The sequence below is a fragment of the Caretta caretta genome, chromosome 4 (assembly GCF_965140235.1).
Source record: "Caretta caretta isolate rCarCar2 chromosome 4, rCarCar1.hap1, whole genome shotgun sequence".
NCBI lineage: Eukaryota > Metazoa > Chordata > Testudines > Cheloniidae > Caretta > Caretta caretta.
This window is the reverse complement of record NC_134209.1, coordinates 129,668,775-129,691,109: the sequence shown is the minus strand read 5'-3', so window position 1 is coordinate 129,691,109 and position 22,335 is coordinate 129,668,775. Positions and strand designations below refer to the sequence as shown.

The window sequence follows — 22,335 nt, the reverse complement described above, 5'->3', positions numbered from 1 at the left end:
CTTTCGAGTAGCTGTGATAAGCAGCAAGGGAACTTCCTCTTTGCCTGAATCTCTTTATCAAGAGTCATTTCTTGAGGCAGGGTTGCTCCCTGGGAACTAGCGTCTTGTATTTGCACTGAGATCCCTGAAAGAGAGGATTGCCGCACCACCTCTGCTCCAGGGCTGGTGGATATATGTAAGGCAGGGGTGGTCAAACTTTTTGGCCAGAAGGCCACTTCGGGGTTCCAAGACTCTACGGAGGGCCAGGTAGGGAAGGCTGTGCCTCCGCAAACAGCCTGGCCTCTGCCCTCTCTCACCCGCTGACTGCCCCCCCAGAACTCCCCACCCATCCAACCCCCCCACTCCTTGTTCCCTGACCCCCCCTCCTGGGACCCCCCACCCCTAACCACCCCCTGGGACCCCACCCCCTATCCAACCCTCCCTGCTCCCTGTCCCCTGACTATCCCGACCCCTATCCACACCCCCGCCCCCTGAGAGGCCCCCCGGGACTCCCATGCCTATCCAACCCCCCATTTCCCATCCTCTGACCGCCCCCCCCAAACCTCTGCCCCATCCCACCAACCCCTGCTCCCTGTCCCCTGACTGCCCCCTGGGATCTCCTGCCCCCCCTTACCATGCCGCTCAGAGCACCATGTCTGGCAGCCGTGCCGCCTGGCCAGAGCCAGCCACACCGCCGCACTGCCCGGCAGGAGCTCGCAGCCCTGCCACCCAGAACACTGGCAGCACAGCCAGCTGAGGCTGGGGGGGAGGGAGGACAGACAGGGAGGGGCCGGGGCTAGCCCACAGGCCATAGTTTGCCCAACTCCTATGTAAGGCATGGTCTACACTACAGAGTTAGGTCAATGTAAGGCAGCTTATGTCAACCTAACTCTGTAAGCGTTTACACTAAAATGTAGTTCCCAATGATGTAACTCGTCCACTAAACTGACTTAATAACTACCTCCATGAGAGGCATAGCACTTAGCTCAATGTAGTTAGGTCAACGCAGTGTCAGTGTAGACACTGCCTTGCTTACATCAGCTAACTGTTGCTGGCTTTCAGAAGCCATCCCACAGTGCCCCACACTGACAGTTAAATCAATGCAAGTGCTTCTGATGAGGACGTGCACCGTGGACACCAGGAGCGCAGCGTGGACATGCAAAAGCAATTTAATTACTGTGGTGGCTGTACATCAATGTAACTTATGTCAACTTCATTTTGCAGAGTAGACTTGCCCTAAATGAAACAAGCTACACGAAGCATACGCCCAGGCTGTGTCAGCGATTTCTCCTCCAACGGACAGCTGACCTGCAAGGTCATGACACCTGCTACTTCTCAGCAGAGGGACAACATTGTCTGGTGGCGTGATCTGCACTAAAGATTCAGAATACACTGATCAGAGTTAATCACACAACTCCAAATGACCACAATTGGGTCCTAAATAAAGGAATTCTCTAAATAGTGTCTGGAGTCAGATTTTAGCGAAGAATTTTGATGTGAGGAAATGGTCTGAAGGTCTTCATCAAAAAGAGTAAAACTGATCAAAACCAACTGAAAGTGTTCCTTTTAAAGTAACTTGTAAGTAAATTAAAAATCAGGGAAGGCTTTCAGGGAAGGGATGGCACTAGAGTACAAAGCGAAAGAGACTGGCACCCCTTTCGAGAACAAGAGTAACATGAAACAACATGCTGTTAACTGGAAATGAGGTTGGATTGCCTAGATGTAATTATCTGGGCCAGAGGACTCAAGCCTGGAGGTTGATTCCCTCATCTCTGTGGCTTCCATTTTGTGAAATTAGCATAATTTTACTGTGGGTCTGATTCTCATCTCTTTTACATTTTTGACAACAGGATGAATTCAACTAAATCCATAGTATTCAAGATCAGAAATAGACCCTGTACATGAGCTGCACTAGGAAACAACAACAAAGATCGGTTTAGCTACGCAGCTAATAGCGACTTCATTAAGCTAAAAAGCCACATTTTCAGTAACCTTGTTTTAGATCTAGGATTCTACAGGGCTTTTGCGGGAAACCCTGTGACTCTACTGTAATAGCAATCAGAGTGCTACAATACCTTTATCTACAGCCTTTAAAGTACCTTTGTTGCCCCCATACGGAGAACAATAAATGTGTGGGATTTTTCCAGCCAGGAAGACAACTGAGAGAGAGACAAATACTGGGCTCATTCAGGAAATAATATGACAGCATTAATTCCCATTAGAACATACAAACCTTGCAGAGCTGAATGGCTTTTCCCCATAACCAAAAGTCTCTATGATTTTTTTCCACATCTGTTTTATTATGTATTTGCTCTGATACAAATAGAAGTGTAAAGAGCAAAAAAAAAATCTTTAATAAAATAGGCATTTTACATAGGAATACACTGGGGCAGGTCATCGGTTTGTGTAACCTGATGTAGTTCCATTGAAAGTCAATGGAGATATTTCCATTTATACCAGCTATCTTGAAATAACTAAATAAAGAAAGTACAACTATTCAGTTTTCTATTATGCTATGGTTCATCGTTTACCAATTTCTTTTGTTTTTTGCACACAGTTCGGTACATGAAGCTTTCAAGAGAAACGGGATTTATTCTAAATGCTATTCTTATTCTCTTTGGATCCTTGGGTAGTTTTGTAATCTGAATACATTCTACAATCTGAGTATATTCACTTTTTAACTCCTGTTTACAGAAAAGTAGATTTATGTCCAAACCACAAAGTTCAGTTCCAGTTTCAACCCCCTGCTCCAAGCTCCTATTTCAGCTGCATTCCAGAAACATACGTTGATTGTTAAATCAACAGCCAACTCTTTCTAAGGCTACTCCTAAGCATTTTCCTCATGGGGTGCTTCATTCTGGTTTTAAAAGGAAAACTATCTTGTAAATCCACTGTGTGAAAGCAGAGGGAAAGGCCTGATTTCTTCTCACACCAGTTTTATGATGATATAACTCCACTGGTTTCAGTGTAGTTACACCTCATTTATATGAGTATTCAGAGCAGAATCAGACCTAAAGCAATTCTCTTAAATAACAGCATTATCTGAAGCATGTTTAATGTTTATGTTGAAAGTGCAGGGTCCCAATGGGTAATTTTGAAAGAGTCTTGTCTGATAGATAAACTTACTCAGAGAGTTTTTATCAATGGTTCAGAGTCAAGCTGGAAGGGCATATAAAGTGGGGTCCCATAGGGATCTGTCCTGGATCTGGTTCTATTCAATGTATCTTCATAAATGATCTGGATAATGGCATAGATGATATTAATCTGGGAGGGGATGAAAGGACTTTGGAGGACAGGATTAGAATTAAAAATGTTCTTGACAATCTGGAGAAATGGTCTGAAATAAATAAGATGAAATTTAATACGGACAAATGCAATATACTCCACTTGGGAAGGAACAAGAACTTGCACAAATATATAATGGGAAATGACTGCCTAGGAAGGAGTACTGCAGAAAAGTATTGGGGGATTAAAGTGGATCACAAACTAAACATGAGTTAGTTTGTAATCCACTATAACGTAATAATGTTGCAAAAAAGGCAAACATTATTCTGGGAAGAAGAATAGAAGAAGTGTTGTAAGCAAGATATGAGAAGTAATTCCTCCACTCTACTCAGCACTGATAAGGCTTCACCTGGAGTACTGCATCCAGTTGTGGACACCACACTTTGTGAAAGATGTGGAGAAATTGGAGAATATCCAGCCGAGAGCAAAAAAATTATTAAAGGTTTACAAAGCATGATCTACAAGGAAATATTGCAAAAATCGGGTTTCTTTAGTCTGGAGAAGAGAAGACTTGAGAGGGGGACAAGATAACAGTCTTCAAGTACGTACAATGTTTTGATAAAGAGGAGGGTGATATACTGTTCTTCTTATCCACTGAGGACAGGACAAGAACTAATGGCTTAAGAAGGGCTTAACTTGCAGCAAGAGAGATTTAGGTTAGACTTTAGGAAAAACGTCCTCACTAACCGTAAGGGTAGTTAAGCACTGGAACAAATTACCTAGGAACACTGCGGAATCTCCATCATTGGAGGTTGTTAAGAATAGGTTGGACAAACACTTGTCAAGGATGTCCCGATAATACTTAGTCCTGCCTCAGTGCGGGACCCTAATTAAGCTACTGAGGTCCTTTCCAGTCCGACATTTCTATGATTATACTGAATTATAGTTAGCAAACTAGACACATACCACATACATTACATGGGCAAACAGTTTTTAACAGGAAGACAACACGTGGTTATGCAATTTTAGGACTATCTGAATAATTGATTTTTCAATTCATTGGCTTCACCAAAAAATCTGGAAAAAAATATCATTTCGGGTCAAACCAAAACTGAAATTTTGGGGGTTTTCATTTCCTTTTATTGTGTTTCCAAACGGGAGGATGCACATTTAAAAAAAAAAGAAATCTAATTAAGGGCTAGTCTACATGGCAAGTTACTGTGTGGCAAGCCAGGCTACGCAAGCCCTGAATACAGTACGCAAGCTTGCCACACAGTAACGTCCCAGATGGACACTGCTATAGCGCAGTGAAAATCCTAGAGTGTGGGAGTGCTGGTACACTGCAGATTCACACCCTGGCTTGCCACGCTACAACTGGCTGTATAGATCAGCCCTGAGTTGCCCAATGAGACCTGAAATGTTTTGTTTCGAAAGTGTCCAAACAAACAATTTTGACTTTAAAAAAAAATTGCCAAAACTTTGCTAGCAAAAAATGATTTGCCAATTTCAACCTGAATTTGCAAATAGTTTCTTCATTTTTCTGAGAGTAAATAAATCAACCAAAAAAATTCACCCAGCTGTAATCCCAATTTTCATTTGGTTGTATTCTCTCACACAAGGTGTTGTGCAAAGATTAAAAAGAAAAATTATCCATCCCACAAGCTGGGAGTTTTAAATGGCAATTCCAAATTAATTGTCATAGCCCTTAAAGGGCCAACCCTGAAAGATGCTGAGTGCCCTCCACTCCCTCTAGGGGTCTGTGGGAACCAAGGCCACTCTGCAGAAAATGGCCAGATCAGGCTCGTATTCTTCAGTTTTCACACTCAGAGATAACATGCTAGTTATCACGTACCTGGTATGAAGCAAAGAGATACTATTTACCCTTATGCAAAATGTACAGTATTGCAGCAAGAGGTTGGGGCAGACTGTGTTCTTTAGCCACTGGCACAAATATTGGGTGGTGCAGGGCTACTCTACTGTTGGAAACCTGGGCAGATTAAGAGGACGCAGACTCCTCCAACCAGCACAGCCAACCTACTTCACAAGTGGGTGTGGAGCCAGGCCAGACCATAGATCTTGCCTTCGCCTGGCTCCTTTTGGGGTGCTGTGGACCTGTGAGGCCACATATAAGGAGCAAAGCCTGCACTCCCTTGAGTTCAAGGACTGCAATTGTGGCTTCCCCTTGCATGAGCTACGTATGGTGAGGAACGTTCCATGTAGGCGTTTATGTGGTTAGAGAGTTTGCAACAATCTGGATTCCATATCCGTCCCGAATGGAGATACTATATACTCTGGTTGCAGATTTCTGGAACCCAAGTCCTCAGGCTGTGTCAGAAATTCACATTCCTGGAAATTTTATGTTTCCTTCCCTCATTGCTTGTGTTGACTATTTAGTTATCTAGTAAGGCTCAGGAAAATGTCTCCAGCTACAGATTAAAAATAGTATTGTTCCTACATTATCAGCAGGGATCCTAATTTTCCATGATAAAAAAACCAAAATTCTCTGATTAAAAAAAACACATAAAAATCCATGTTTTTCTACAATTAAAATGAAATGCTGAACTTTAGTTTCCCTACCCATGATATACATATAGGTATCAGTTGAACACAGTGTTTTATTGATATATTTACAATTTTTAAGCAAATTCAAAGCCTATCATTGCCATCAATCATTATAATAAAATTAATAGAATTGCAATTTGCATTTCTTACATGTACCAAATAATTCTATGTCTGTATTCTATATTTTCAGGGGGGAATTTAAATGCACAAAAAATAAAGCAAAAATTGTTTTTATATTAACATTATTCACTTTCTGAGTTAGTCTTGGAAGCTGAAGTGAAATCTGAGATGCATTAAAATACGAAACACTATACCCCGTTGAGTAACCTCTATACGCCGGAAGCAGTTTATTGGAGGATGTTTAGCTATGTAAATTTAAAGCACATTCAGAAATCAACCACAAGAGGGGGAGGTTGTGCACATTGAATAAGTGACACTGATACTTTCCGTAAAATTTTGTTAATATATGTGTTTATTTTTTCACAAAGTGTAAAAACTACAGATTCTCTGTAAAAACGCAAATTCCATGTTTTTCCATGACAAATGGATTTCTGGGGCCCCTGATTATCAGTAATACAGGAAACACTTCTATATTTAAAATGCATGTGATCTATGCTTACGACATGAGTATTCTGTTGAAAACCCATCTTGGTGGATGGAACAGCAGGGTGTACAAAGTATATCTAGAAACACAGGACAAACATATTTCCATGACTTTGAATGTACAATATGTGGCTTGTTATTCAGTACCAAAGCACTTAAATGAAAGATTTTTCAATAGGAAGTATGATTTTTTTAAATACACACATTAAAGTGCACCCATCACTTCAACTGGATATTTGACAACAGTTCACCTGGAAAAAAACCCAGCACTTCGGCAGAAAAACAGCATGGAAAATTAATGACCCTGCATCTGCCGCTGGTGCCCTTAGAAAAGAAAATATTGATCTTGATCAATGGGGTTGTACTGGTGTAACAGAGAATTTAACTGGTTCCGTATCTGTGTCTGAAACCCTAAAAACGTCTGTGTGTGTGCACGTCAGAGCGTGAGCGTGTACGCGCGCAAGAGACAAAGTTGACAAAGTCATTGGTAAATCTTGATTAAATGAAAAATTATTTTAAAAGTTATATTTGAAATATTACAGGTTTCCAAACATCAGAAGATGTAACACAATCTGGACAGGCTCCAAGTTACACCAGAAAGATACACCACACCTACAGATAATTTACTAAACTAAACAGAGAGCTGAACAGCAAAAGCTACTAGCAATTAAAATAATGACTACATTAAGTACCCTTAACTTTGGTGCAAAACTTCTAAAGTTCTGGGAGTTTTTTAAAAAAGGAGGAGGAGGAGAATTGGGTCCTGATGCCAACTTACAGTTAGAATTCTGTTTGTCTTTAAAATGTGGCCTCAGAAAGATACCTTATCCTCTAATGTTGTTTATTTCCACTGTACAAATTGTTAATCCCCTTTTAAGTTCTTCTTCTGCCAACCACAGTCCATAAAAAAGATGCAAGTCTAGGCAACCCTATATCTGGCACAGAGTCAGCAATTCAACCCATTAGGAAACCTCAAAAGATAAAAGGAAGCGAGAAGCAGTCCTACTTTGGTCAGCATAGGAACAAGGAATATAGGAAAAGGTTGAGTACTTACCTCCACAAAGAGCTCTCCAGCACCTTCCCCATGTCAGTATGGTAATACTTGGTAAGGATCAGAATCACCTACACAGAGAGAGAGTAAAAATAAATACAGATATATGAGCTAAAATAAAAAAACAACAGAGCATTTTCAGAGCTGTTCTGATCTGGATATTAGTAGACTAGTTTCCTGAACCGTTGGAGAGAGCGGGGCTTGTAGGGTTGGGACATGAGTGGGGCAATTGTAAATCTTCTGTAAACATCTCCATTTTGTAAAACTTTCCTTTTTATTTCGTGAGAGGAGGGGGTGGAAATTATCACATAAATTCCCCTCAGCGCACAAACCACAAGGTCCAATCAGTTTGAATGACTTTCACAGCAGGAAGAGCTGAGTTAGTCCCCAGTCCTAATTTACAATGCAGCTGTCTTGGCTTCTATGGACATGAATTTATCTTATCCAAAGTGTTAAACAACGTTACTGGATCTCATCCAGAAAGAGGCGCTTTGGTCTTCTGTGCAAGACCAAAAACAAACACTGAAATATGTCATCATTAGTTTTTTAGAAGAGGTGGCTGTTTTCCAAGAGAGCACTGTGCTGTCTGTGTTACTCATCCACGTTACCAAAACTAAAAAAAAAAAAATTAACACATAGATTAAATCCCATTGAAAAATAAGGTCTTCACTCGAGAGAGAAAATCCAGTAACAAGAAATATGTTTTATCTCACAATCTATTTGCAAAGGAAGACAAACTCATTAGCCAAATAGCGTGAAGCACTAGTCCACAACTCTTGCATGGTGCTGGCTGTTACATTTTAGATTTGGATCACTTAAATAAAATTTCCTTTCACTCACTGCCAGTCCATATTAGTTCTTCTTACACCAGTTACCACGGCAACCCTAAAGAGGTAAAATTGGAAGAACCTCTGGTTCCTTGCACAGCTGTTAGCTTGCTTAATGTGGGGTCAACATCAGTTGTCTCCAACAGTTTGGATCATGCTTTTATTTAGCTATCACTAGCTTTATTCCTAACCACCAGATGAAATCTTTTGCAAACAGAAATTTTATCCATTCGGTTTGATTATCAAGGTAATTAGTACATTGGTACAGTATTTATGCAACATATAAGAATGTAAATTGCTATACCCTGGAGATTTTGAGTGGAGGAAGACTCTACAATTCCAGGCAATTTGCATTATTTACATAGTGCCATAGATGTACAGGGCACTATGCAAAATTGAGACAGTTTGGATCTCACTCCCTGTTGTGTAATACTACTGAATTCAATAGAGTTACTTTTGGATTTATACTGATGCAAAAAACTGCAGAATCAGATCTTAATTCGCTAAAATATATTAAAACTTTCACATTGTTTAAAGACAGCACAATCAAAAGGCCATTCTGTTCTATGCATTTTGTTGGTGTTTGGTATAGAAACATAAAAGCTGGGAGGCATCTTAAAAAAAGAGTGTTTAATTTTTAAAAAAATTGTTTAGTTCTAATAGGTTACAACATGACTTATAAAATCAAGAGAAAGAAACATGACCCAAGACTTCTCAGGAAACTAACCATTGAGAGAGATCTACTGCACAAACTCCTGGCTCCAGCTCCAGGCATGTTCCAATCATGTCAGCTATTTATTCTGTTGCTAGTATCTTACTACAGGTTTGCTGGCAATTCAGCCTGGATAGGGAGAAGGAGGAAACTTCACTGTCAGATAAAAGTGCCCATTGGCTCAGTTTATTAAGGGAGACTGTTTGGGCCACTCTTTCTTCAACCAATAGATGTTTGTTCAGATCACAGAAATCTTCCCAGAGGATTGTTATGGGCCCTGAGAATATAATGATGGCCCATCAGACCAGAGGAAAAATTATTAGAAGATACAAAAAGTAATGTTCCGTATTACTTTATGTTTCATTACACTTGCCTATCCACAGCAATGAATCTTACTTGTATTAAACCAACACTTTGTATCCCCGTGCTTCCCATACATGTAATTTTAAAATTACTGCCGATTCTCAATGACACTGCAATATATCATGGAGTCTTCATCTGCCAATATCAAGCAAGAAACTTTATTCTTTAATTAGGCTGCCCAGATATCACATATAGAAAAGCTCACTAGGTTGTGATTTTTTTTAATAGCTCAGCTGTGCCCTTTTCTCTTAACCCTTATGGATAACACTCCAAGACACCCCCCAAATAGACAAAGCCTGTCACACAGCATTGTCAAATCCTTCTTCAGAATACAGAGCTTTCACACTGAAAGGTTCAAACAAGAGATTCCAGTGTACCCACCACTTTGCTGACTGTCAGCAATTCACCTAATCAGAAAGCCAGTGTACAGAGCATATCTGACAACCATTCATTCAGGGTAATTGTAAATTGTATTCTGTAGCAGTCATCTGTAGTAAAGGAACGCCTCACTGAGGTACCCAATCTGCAGTCCAATTCTGATCCACAAATAGAGAGTTATAGCACTTATGAATATATGTCAATGTTGTCTTCTTCAATGGGGCTGGTAAATTATTTAAAAACGAAGACACCCTACACAGCATCAGAAATGAAGTTATGAAAAATGACTTATTGGCTAGACAAAGCCACAGCCATCTTTGGGCCCTTATACAGCATTAACAGACGTCCAGCAATCTAAAAATTCTGATGCATAGGTTGTCGGAGGGGCTGAAAGCCATTTCAATTATGTCAAAGCATTTCATCCCAGCATCTGAAAAAACATAGGTCAGCTATTCTACAATCATCCTTCAGTGTAATCCTCTTTATTGCAGTCATCTTTTCATGTTACTTAAACAAATATCCTACCAACCACAGTTGTATTTGATCTCAGATAATTAATGAATGAATCCAAACATTTACAGGCATCTCTTTAGAAAAGTCTGTTTGGACCTTAGGAATTCCACACCTCATTTAGAAGAGCAGGTCCTTGATTTACTCTGCAGACATTTCATTTCATTTCAGTGGGACTTTTTAATTATAAAGCATTTTGCAGCTTGGATAGTAGCCAAATATTTGTATGTGTTGCTGCCCTAGTGAGGGACAGCACTGCCTCTGAGCAAAGAGATTTGAAGCGCAAAGGCAATGAAGAAATTGGGCCTGATTCTTCTCCATATTATATTATTATATTATATTAAATCATGGGTAATGCCAAGTAATTTTATTAAACAGGGACAGAGGAGAATTAGGCTAAACAGATTCTTTATTTTAATTAAATTAGTGCAACCTGTTTAGCCACTTGCAACCATTTTACCTCAGACATACCCCAGAATCCTGGGTCTGGCTCAAAGAAAGAGGCAGTTACCATGGCATTGCACAGGGACATGCCTGGGAATGTGTGTCATGGCTTGTGGTGTGCTCCTGGCCAAATGTTCCCAAGAAACATATCCCTTTCTCTCTTTCCTCCACACACCTACCCATAAGTCTTATTTCTTCTTGGTCTTTCTTCTCCCAAGTTCCCCACAATTGGCATAATTAACCCCACTGTCATTGTGCCTGAGACTGCCAAAACAAAGCCAAAAACTTTATAGAAGCCATGAAACTTTACAAAAAAGGTAAATGCAAATAAAAAAAATATTAACCAAAAGTAAGAACAAATAGAGATACCAGGACAGTCGGGTATCAACAGATGTCCAGTACCCTCCATTACTGGACATCTGTCGGTTCCAGCCATCACAGTAATAGGGTTGCCAATTTTCTAATTTCTGAAAACCGGACACTACAGCAGGAGAGCTGGAACCTCCACCCTCCCTACCTCTTCCCCCAAGGCCTGCCCCCTGCCCCGCCTCTTCCCCCAAGGCCCTGCCCCCATCATTCTCTCCCCCTCTTCCTCCTTGCTTGATCCTGTCCATCTCCCTCCCACCAGCTGGGCTCCCTCTGCTCCAGGGTTAGGATGGGAGCCTGCCTGCCCATGAGATGTAGGTAGGGGGTGGCCCCAGCTGAGCAGCGGCTGGCATGGGTTGTTGACCCAGTGCCTCCTTCCATGCTCCACAGGAGTGCTGGTAAGAAAATGCTCTTTATTCTCTGGGTCCAGCTTGTCACCTGACGTGGATCAGGGTTAGAAAAGGTTACACCCCTGTCATGAGCAGGTGCAGGAATAGCTATGGTTTTCTGCAACCTACCTTCTACCTCAACACTGGAGTTCCTTATTCAAATCAACAGGCCCTACAGTCTACAGTTGGCCAACATCTGTACATATTATGCTGAGGTTTTTGCCATTATTCCTTAGCTTTCTTAGGGCTTGTCTGCACAAGGACAACCATGAAAACTAATCCAAATTAACGAAAAGTGTGAATTTTGATGTGGATTAAACAAACAACATTAAATCTCTGTACGGACATTCTAATTCAGAATTATAGTGGTTTTAATTCAGTTTAGCATAATTCACTTTGGAAGTGAATTTGGTTTATCTTAATTCGCTGTGAATTAAGTGAATTTGGAAATTAATTTAGATAAACCAAATTAAGCCGACTTTAATTCTGAATAACTGCAACCACACAGGAATGTAATGTGGTTTAACTAATCCACTTCAAATTCATACCTTTAGTTAATTCAGATTAATTTTCCTGAATATCCCCATATAGACAAGCCCTTAGAATTAACCCATAACAGACTTTGGGCATTAGCCCTTTCTTTTAACTGTCTAATTTTAACTGTCTACCCTACTCAGCTTTCCATTATGGTCCCAAGAGATCAAGACATTGCCTTAGATGGTATGAAAATCTCAAATGTGCTAAAATTTCCTTTTCCCAAGCAACCTGTAAACTCTTTTTAGATGTTTACATATTTGTTGTAGCATTACAAGTTCCTGAGGGAGTTTTCCGAGAAGTAGGTTTAAGAGAATAAATTTCCAAAACATGAAGTGCGATTTTTTCTTTTTTCCTCTTGATCCCAAAAATTATTTTTTAACATTGCACCTGGCTTGATTGTAGTAAAACAAAGTTTTGAATTAGGAGACCATCTATTTTTGTATCTCAAAGAATGTATTCCCAAATGGACTGAGTGTCTCTACAGAGGCTAAACCATTGTTAAAACACTCTCTCTCTCATTCCCAATTAAAATTCAAGATCATCTAGCAAAGCTGATGTTTTCCATTTGTATTTACAATTGCTTTTACTCTTCCCTAGATACTCCAATAGCCCAATATTGAAGCTTAGCATGTACTTTGAACATCGATTGTTTGCAGACACAATTTACCAAAGATAGAATCCTATGTTGCGGGTTCCCTGTTACTCCCTGTCATGTGACTGAACCAACCAACAGTACAACATAACATTTGGAATATTTAAATACATTTCTGGTCTGGGTCACTGACTCCTCTTTAAAGCAAGCAAGGGTCTTTATATTAATTATATTATATTATGGTTAAGATCTTAGTTTTGCAAAGTAACATAATGCAGGACATATGGAAACATTTACAGAGGATACCGTAACCTGGGAAGAATGCTCATCTGATTTAGATATCTTGGCAAATACATCCACATTTCCCTGCACAGCTGCTTATCTATCACCAGAATCAGAGTTAATCATCATGACCAGTTGCCATGGGGTTAATCATGACTTGTCCCCCCCTCTACTCTGACAACAAAATTACATTTAACATCATATTAGTTAACATGACTCTCAAGTCCACTGAGGCTGCTGGTGCTTTTACTAGCTGATCCTAATGCAGGATCAATGCCTAAATCTTTAATCTCATTAACCTTGAAATGGGGAAATTATTTAGTACTTTGCACCTCCGGGGTGGCTGCTGCTGCTGCTATTACCTGAATTTGGTGTTTTACAGATGTGAAAACCTAGTATAATAGCATACGACCTTTTAGAAAGGGATAATAATAATGCCTAGCTTTTATACAGCACTTTTCATCAGTGGATCTCAAAGCATTTTACTAAAGAAGTTCAGTACATTTCCCCCATTTTATGGATGAGGAAACAGACACAGAGAGGTGAAGTGACTTGCCCAAGGACACTAAGTAGGTCAGTGGCAGAGATGGGAACAGAACTCAGGGTTTGAGTCCCAGTCCAATGTTTTATCCAGTAGTCCATGATGCCTTTCATCGGGGCATTGAAAGAATAACTACATGAGAAACTGTGCGGTGCTCAGATACTATGGCAATGGGAGCCATATAAATATATGAGATAGACTGACTAGGATACTGGTCAGGAAGTTTGGTCTGGAAAGCAAAGCCTTGGGGAATGCCTAACCAAACAACTGAACACTACAGAAACGTTCTGAGTTGACTGCCCTCTTTCCTCCTTCTTTCTCCTTGCCGTCTCCTACTTCTTTATTTCATTTTAACTTTCCATTTCCTTCACCGTTCCATAACAGTTCCTTGGTTTAAAAAAATTGGTTTCATTTCCACAGGAGTGCTGATACTCTGCTCCTGTTCCAGCATGTGAAAGGATATGCTAGGGCTCAGCTTCTGAGCCCTGGTCTACACTAGGAGTTGAGGTCGAATTTACCAGCATTAAATCGATTTAACCCTGCACCTGTCCACACGATGAAGCCCTTTTTTTCGACTTAAAGGGCTCTTAAAATCGATTTCCTTACTCCACCCCCGACAAGGGGATTAGCGCTGAAATCAGCCTTGCTGGGTCGAATTTGGGGTACTGTGGACGCAATTCGATGGTATTGGCCTCCGGGAGCTATCCCAGAATGCTCCATTGTGACCACTCTGGACAGCACTCTCAACTCAGATGCACTGGCCAGGTAGACAGGAAAAGGCCCGTGAACTTTTGAATCTCATTTCCTGTTTGGCCAGCATGGCAAGCTGCCGGTGCGTGCAGAGCTCATCAGCAGAGGTGACCATGCAGAGCTCATCAGCAGAGGTGAACATGATGCAGTCCCAGAATCGCAAAAGAGCTCCAGCATGGACCGAACGGGAGGTACGGGATCTGATCGCTGTATGGGGAGAGGAATCCATGCTATCAGAACTACATTCCAGTTTTCGAAATGCCAAAACATTTGTCAAAATCTCCCAGGGCATGAAGGACAGAAGCCATAACAGGGACCCGAAGCAGTGCCACATGAAACTTAAGGAGCTGAGGCAAGCCTACCAGAAAACCAGAGAGGCAAACGGCCGCTCCGGGTCAGAGCCCAAAACATGCCACTTCTATGATGAGCTGCATGCCATTTTAGGGGGTTCAGCCACCACTACCCCAACTGTGTTGTTTGACTCCATCAATGGAGATGGAGACAACCTGGAAGCAGGTTTTGGGGACGAGGAAGATGATGATGATGAGGTTGTAGATAGCTCACAGCAAGCAAGCGGAGAAACCAGTTTTCCCAACAGACAAGAACTATTTCTCACCCTGGACCTGGTGCCAGTACCCCCCCCACCCCGAACCCACCCAAGGCTGCCTCCCGGACCCGCCAGGCGGAGAAGGGACCCTGGTGAGTGTACCTTTTTAAATGGTATACATGGTTTAAAAGCAAGCGTGTTTAATAATTAATTTGCCCTGGCATTCGCAACTCTCCTGGATGTACTCCCAAAGCCTTTGCAAAAGGTTTCTGGGGAGGGCAGCCTTATTCTGTCCACCATGTTAGGACACTTTACCACTCCAGGCCAGTAGCACGTACTCAGGAATCATTGTAGAACAAAGCATTGCAGTGTATGTTTGCCAGCATTCAAACAACATCCGTTCTTTATCCCTCTGTGTTATCCTCAGGAGAGTGATATCATTCATGGTCACCTGGTTGAAATAGGGTGCTTTTCTTAAGGGGACATTCAGAGGTGCCCGTTCCTGCTGGGCTATTTGCCTGTGGCTGAACAGAAATGTTCCCCGCTGTTAGCCACGGGGAGCGGGGAGGGGCTAGCCATGTGGTGGGGGGAGGCAAAATGAGACCTTGTAACAAAAGCACATGTGCTATGTATGTAATGTTAACAGCAAGGTTTACCGTGAAAGAGTGTACCCATTGTTCGATAAAATGTGTCTTTTTAAATACCACTGTCCCTTTGTTTCCTGCATGTGTTTCAGGGATCACAAGATCTTCTCTTTCCCAGAGGCTAGTGAAGATTAGAAGGCGAAAAAAATGCACTCGCGATGAAATGTTCTCTGAGCTCATGCTGTCCTCCCACACTGACAGAGCACAGACGAATGCGTGGACGCAGACAATGTCAGAGTGCAGGAAAGCACAAAATGACCGGGAGGAGAGGTAGAGGGCTGAAGCTGAAAGGTGGTGGCAGCGTGATGAGAGGAGGCAGGATTCAATGCTGAGGCTGCTGGAGGATCAAACTAATATGCTCCAGCGTATGGTTGAGCTGCAGAAAAGGCAGCAGGAGCACAGACTGCCACTACAGCCCCTGTGTAACCAACCACCCTCCTCCCCAAGTTCCATAGCTTCCTCACCCAGACGCCCAAGAATGCGATGGGGGGGACCTCCGGCCACCGAGCCACTCCACCCCAGAGGATTGCCCAAGCAACAGAAGGTTGGCATTCAATAAGTTTTAAACTTTTAAAGTGCTGTGTGGTCTTGTCCTTCCCTCCTCCACCACCCCTCCCGGCCTACCTTGGCAGTTATCCCCCTATTTGTGTGATGAATGAATAAAGAATGCATGAATGTGAAGCAACAATGACCTTATTGCCTCTGCAAGAGGTGATCGAAGGGAGGAGGGGAGGATGGTTAGCTTACAGGGAAGTAGAGTAGACCAAGGCCGGGGGGTTTCATCCAGGAGAAACAAACAGAACTGTCACACCGTAGCCTGGCCAGTCATGAAACTGTTTTTCAAAGCTTCACTGATGTGCACCGTGCCCTCCTGTGCTCTTCTAACCACCCTGGTGTCTGGCTGCGCGTAACCAGTGGCCAGGCAATTTGCCTCAACCTCCCACCCCACCATAAACGTCTCCCCCTTACTCTCACAGATATTGTGGAGCGCACAGCAAGCAGTAATAACAATGGGAATATTGGTTTTGCTGAGGTCTAACTAACTGAATCAGTAAACTGCGCCAGCGCGCTTTTCAACGTCCAAATGCACATTCTACCACCATTCTGCACTTGCTCAGCCTATAGTTGAACAGCTCCTGACTACTGTCCAGGCTGCCTGTGTATGGCTTCATGAGCCATGGCATTAAGGGGAAGGCTGGGTCCCCAAGGATAACTATAGGCATTTCAACATCTGCAATGGTTATTTTCTGGTCTGGGAAGTAAATCCCTTCCTCCAGCTGTTCAAACAGATCAGAGTTCCTGAAGATGCAAGCGTCATGTACCTTTCCCGGCTATCCCACGTTGATGTTGGTGAAACGTCCCTTGTGATCCACCAGAGCTTGCAGCACTATTGAAAAGTACCCCTTGCGGTTTATGTACTCGCCGGCTTGGTGCTCCGGTGCCAAGATAGGGATATGGGTTCCATCTATGTCCCCACCACAGTTAGGGAATCCCATTGCAGCAAAGCCATCCACTATCACCTGCACATTTCCCAGGGTCACTACCCTTGATATCAGCAGATCTTTGATTGCGTTGGCTACTTGCATCACAGCAGCCCCCACAGTAGATTTGCCCATTCCAAATTGATTCCTGATTGACCAGTAGCTGTCTGGTGTTGCAAGCTTCCACAGGACTATTGCCACTCGCTTCTCAACTGTGAGGGCTGCTCTCATCTTGGTATTCTTGCGCCTCAGGGCAGGGGAAAGCAAGTCACAAAGTTCCACAAAAGTGCCCTTACGCATGCGAAAGTTTCGCAGCCACTGGGAATCATCCCAGACCTGCGACACTATGCGGTCTCACCATTCTGTGCTTGTTTCCCGGGCTCAGAATCTGTGTTCCACTGCATGAACCTGCCCCATTAGCACCATGATGCCCACATTGCCAGGGCCCGTGCTTTGAGAGAAGTCTGTGTCCATGTCCTCATCACTCTCGTCACCGCGCTGACATCGCCTACTCGCCCGGTTTCGCTTTGCCAGGTTCTGGTGCTGTATATACCACTGAATAATGTGCATGGTGTTTAATGTGCTCCTAATTGCCAAAGTGATCTGAGCGGGCTCCATGCTTGCCGTGGTATGACATCTGCACAGAAAAAAGGTGCGGAACGATTGTCTGCTGTTGCTCTGATGGAGGGAGGGGCGACTGACGACATGGCTTACAGGGTTGGCTTACAGGGAATTAAAATCAACAAAGGCGGTGGCTTTACATCAAGGAGAAACAAAAACAAGTGTCACACAGAATGGCCCCCTCAAAGATTGAACTCAAAACCCTGGGTTTAGCTCAACCCAATGCTCAACTCACTGAGCTATCCCTCCCCCGGTATTTCAGCCAGGACTGAATCTCCATTAAACTTTTCAAGGTGCCCCTGACAGACCTCACCAAAACAATTGTCGGCTGTTGATTTCACAGAGTGAGGGAGAGGGGAGCAAATAAATACAAAACGAATCTGGTGTATTTCTTGTTTTGATCCACTCCATCTATCTTCTACATCTTTGGCTGGCAGCAGACAGTGCAGTAGGATTGCTAGCCATCCACATCTCCTGGCTGTTCGGCAGAAGATGGTACAATAGGACTGCCGGCAGGACTAAAGAGAATGACCTGGTCGAGTCACTCCTAATTTAGTCCCTGCGCTCCTGTCTGCCCAGGCACTCCTGACCGACCTTACCGAGGCAGCCAGGAGCACCTCAGACACGATGACGATGGTTACCAGGCCTATTGCACCGCCTGCTGCCACAAGGCAATGGGTTGCTGCTGCTGTGTAGCAATTCAGTACCGTGTCTGCCAGCACCCAGGAGACGTATGGTGACAGTGAGCGGGCTCCATGCTTGCCGTGGTATGGCGTCTGTACATGTAACTCAGGAAAAAAGGCACGAAACAATTGTCTGCCATTGCTTTCACGGAGGGAGGGCCTGACGACATGTACCCAGAACCACCTGCGACAACGTTTTTTGCCCCATCAGGCATTGGGATCTCAACCCAAAATTCCAATGGGTGGTGGAGACTACGGGAACTGTGGGATAGCTACCCACAGTGCAACCAAACTCCGGAAGTCAACGCTAGCCTCGGTACTGTGGAAGCACTCTGCTGAGTTAATGCACTTAATGCACTTAGAGCATTTTGTGTGGGGACACACACAATGGACTATATAAAAACCATTTCTAAAAAAACGACTTCTATAAATTCCACCTAATTTCATAGTGTAGACATACCCTGAGACTCTCCATCCACTTTGGGCCACTCTGATCTTGCTTCAGCAAGAAAAATTAGGACTAACTCCAGTGAAGTTAATGGAGCTTAACTGGTATAAAAGATCAGCACCAGCCCCTTTGGGAGGTGCAAAGTACATTTAACTTTCTGCATTATTTCTGAAGCAGCTGAAATCAAGTATCTATGTCACTGGAAAGGGTGTAGAAGGGCTGAGGGAGCATGCAAATGGGCCAGAAGAGTATTAGAAAGGGCTTGGGAGCATTTGCAAAAGCTGGCTAGCAGCCAAATACATCAGAGAAAACCTTGGAAAGGGCCAGGGGAGCTCTGGAGAGGTCTCTACAGTCAGATCCACAGCCAAACCTGAAGTTTTCTAATCTGAGAGTACAGAGTTTTTTAGCTACCTTCAGTCTTCCCTCATACTTAACCTCACCCCACCCTGTCCTAAGTGTCAGTTACTTTAACAGTCCAGAGTCACCATAATTAAGTGGAATTACACCATATCTGATAGGAGATATGCCCATATTCACTGAGGTGCTATGTAGTTTGGATAGCTACCAACCATGTTCTGTCACACAGAGACTATGTTCTACCTCAGCCACTTTCCAGAATTTTAGTGCAATTGGATATCTTAAAGCCAAGTTTCAAGATATTCACAAGTTCCAATTTTAAAGCTCCAATGCATTTTTCAAACTGACCTCCAGATTAAGGAGATACAAGCAGAAAAGGATGCCAGGCCTTGATTAATCATATACATATTTCACTATAATAAAGAATTAAGATTGCAACTAACTCTTTGGAGGCACTCTCTTGTATTTCAGCATTTGCCAGGTGATCATTAAGGCTGCAATGCAGTTTCAGAGAAGCCTCTTAATGAAGCTGTTCCCATCGGGCCTGAAATTTTACATACTTGGTCTCTTCCCAAAATTATTTCAGAAATATTTTTGAGAGTTTCTAAAAATATTATTAAGACTATTCATTTTCATCCCTTTGTCTGTAAAGATCAGTACACTGGTCTAATAGCATAGAGCAGAGCAGAAGAGAAAAATTAAAACTAACTTATAGCCCCTCGGAAACAAATGTTCTAGAATAGTTCTGATACGTATATGGCCCATTATCACCAAATCCGAGCTCTCACAATCTTCAATGTACTCCTCCTTAACACCCCTGTGACGTAGGACAGTGCTATTAACCCCATTTTACAAATGGTAATGGAAGCACAAAGGGCAGGTCTACACTGCAATTAGACACCCACGGCTGGCCTGTGCCTGCTGACTCAGACCCATAGGGCTCAGGCTAAGGGGCTGTTTAATTGTGGTGTAGATGTTCAGGTTCGGGCTGAAGCCTGGGCTCTAAGACCCTGCAAGGTGGGACGGTCCAAGAACTCCACATGCAGCGCAAGTCGGAACATCTATGCAGCAATTAAACAGCCCCTTAACCTGAGCCCCGTGAGCCCAAGTCAGTGGAATAGGCCAGCCACAGGTGACCAACTGCAGTGTAGACATACCCAAAGAGACGAAGCAACTTGCGCAGGGTAACACAGGAGGTCAGTGGCAGGCAGAGCAGGGACATATATATAAAAATGAGACAAGTTTAGAATTCTGATCTTTCAGGATCGGCCAGGAGTAGAAGAAAATTATGCCCCCCTACTGAGAAGCTAGCCCTCTCCTTTTTGAAGAGCACAAATCTCCCAGCCCCAATTCTGTTCTCACTTCAGTTCTACACAACTGACTTTAATGGTGTAGAATTCCTGATTTATGCAGCACTATGCCCACCAGGTTTTAATCCTACCGTGTTTATGAGGTATGGCACCTTAATACATGTCACTGGTGCAGGACGAAACACTATCTACCCATCCTTGGCCTCAAGCCAATTTACTTTTGTGGGGGGGTGGGAGGTGAGCAGGGGGTGCAGAGACTTTTTTGTTTGTTTTAAATCAACTTGCTACAAAACCAACAGCAACAACAACAACAAAAGTGAGCAACTCCAAACAGCCAAAGCTTTGAAGTAGTAGCTGTAGTCCTGCCAGAGATGGATGAGTGGACATAGTATAGGTGAAGTGGCCCAAGAAGCATAAATGCAATTTAATTACATGATTATTCCTATTAAATAGGTGGGCTTTTTTTCCTCCCACCTCCCCAAGCATTTATTTTGAGCCTGATCCAAAGTCCAATGAAGTTAATGGGAATCTAAACAAAGCCACAACTAGCAGCCTGGAAGATGTAGGAAATCTGAAGAGGTTAAAAGTGAATCTAACCCTGAAAAAGTTCTTTAAAAGCAAAAAGAAATAATTGCTGACAAAATCAAAAATTCCCAAAGGACTCCAAGATTTGATGCGTCTAATATGCAGCAAATGCAACCAATACTATATTTTTAAAATAAACACAGAACTTCACAATGACCTAATGACATTGCAGTTCATAAGGGACCTCTAAACATACCCTACGGAAACCAAGTGAGAACTAATTCAATTTAATGATACATGTTGTTGTACCCTGAAGATAGACCCATACATTTCCTTCTGAAGGTCAGTCTATTCAACAAACATTCATTGCTAGATACAAGACTGTTGTAACTACAAACTAGAGAAGATGAATGGAGATAGATTACTAGAAATGATCTCAGCTCCACAGACATGAATCTAAACAAGAAAATTCATCCACACCAAAACTAAAATCTTATATTTTGCAAAAGTTCTGTCAAGACTACAGATACAAAAAAAAATTCACATGCCAAGAATAATGTCCAACTTCTTTAGTCTCAATACTTCAAGAGAAATATATTCTTTGCTCATTATGATTGAAAATTCAAGTATATTTATCTTTAGGGCTGCACTCCTGTCTCCTAAAATTAAGGGTGCATCAATAAAAATCTTGTGATGTTGCCACAAATTCTACAGCTGATTTCACATAATAGGTGGCAATGCACATCATGGTCTTGGAAAGCAGAGTCAAGGTCTTAGAGAAAGAGGTGTCCAGAATGGACACAACTAGTTAGCAAAAATATCTTGTCACCTTAAGGCAATATGGATGGTCTAGTAATTAGTAACTGAATCCCAAGACAGAATCAGGTTGTGTCCTGGTTTCCATTCTCAGCTCTTCCATGCAGCCTGGGACAGACAAGTCATTTAGGCCAAGATTTTCAAACATAGGTGCCTGAGTTAGACACTTAAATCCATATCCAAGCTCCAGTGAACATCTCTGAAAATACTCAGGCTCCTTATTTAGCTAACCTACATATAATATCAAAGAGTCAAATTTTAATGATCTACATTTGAAGATTTAAGCAAGTTACATGCAAAGTAATATATAAGTTCCATGAACCAAACAAAAGAGATTGTTCTAATTCAGAGTTTCTCAAACTCTTCATTCCTCTCCTTAGCACAGACAGAGTGCTGAGATCTCCCAAAAGTCAGCATTTTCTGAGACCGAGGACTAGGAGAGGGGACACAAGTTCTTTGCTGGAAAAATATTGGGAGAAAATAGTGCATTTATTCCTCCACACAAGGCAGCTTGCTGGAGTTTTCTTCAGATGTATTGTTTCCACAGTGGACACAACAAATGAAGAATAACCGGTACCTATTGATGGTTTAGCCCTGTCCTATACAAATAATGGAACACACATGTTTTTTCTCCTCTTCTTTCTTCCCAATTTTCCCTAAGATTTCTTGAACCACCTCCTCCCTCCTCCTAGGAAATTAATGGAGTCTCCCTCAGGCACATCAACCTCACAAATGGTGAAATAACTGTTCTAACTCAGCTCTGCTTTAATCTGGTTTTCAAGCAGTTCTACA

At 42.4% G+C, this 22,335-nt stretch overlaps 1 protein-coding gene across 5 annotated transcripts in view; it reads right to left on the bottom strand.

Moving 5' to 3' along the window:
* SORCS2 (sortilin related VPS10 domain containing receptor 2) overlaps window positions 1-22,335 on the bottom strand; it is an 843,749-nt gene that overhangs the window by 561,936 nt on the left and 259,478 nt on the right. For all 5 annotated transcript variants that reach the window (XM_048848940.2, XM_075128050.1, XM_075128051.1 and 2 more), the window contains exon 2: window positions 7,424-7,491. In XM_048848940.2, coding sequence (XP_048704897.2) covers window positions 7,424-7,491 — 68 coding nt within the window. The remainder of the gene's footprint in view (window positions 1-7,423; window positions 7,492-22,335) is intronic.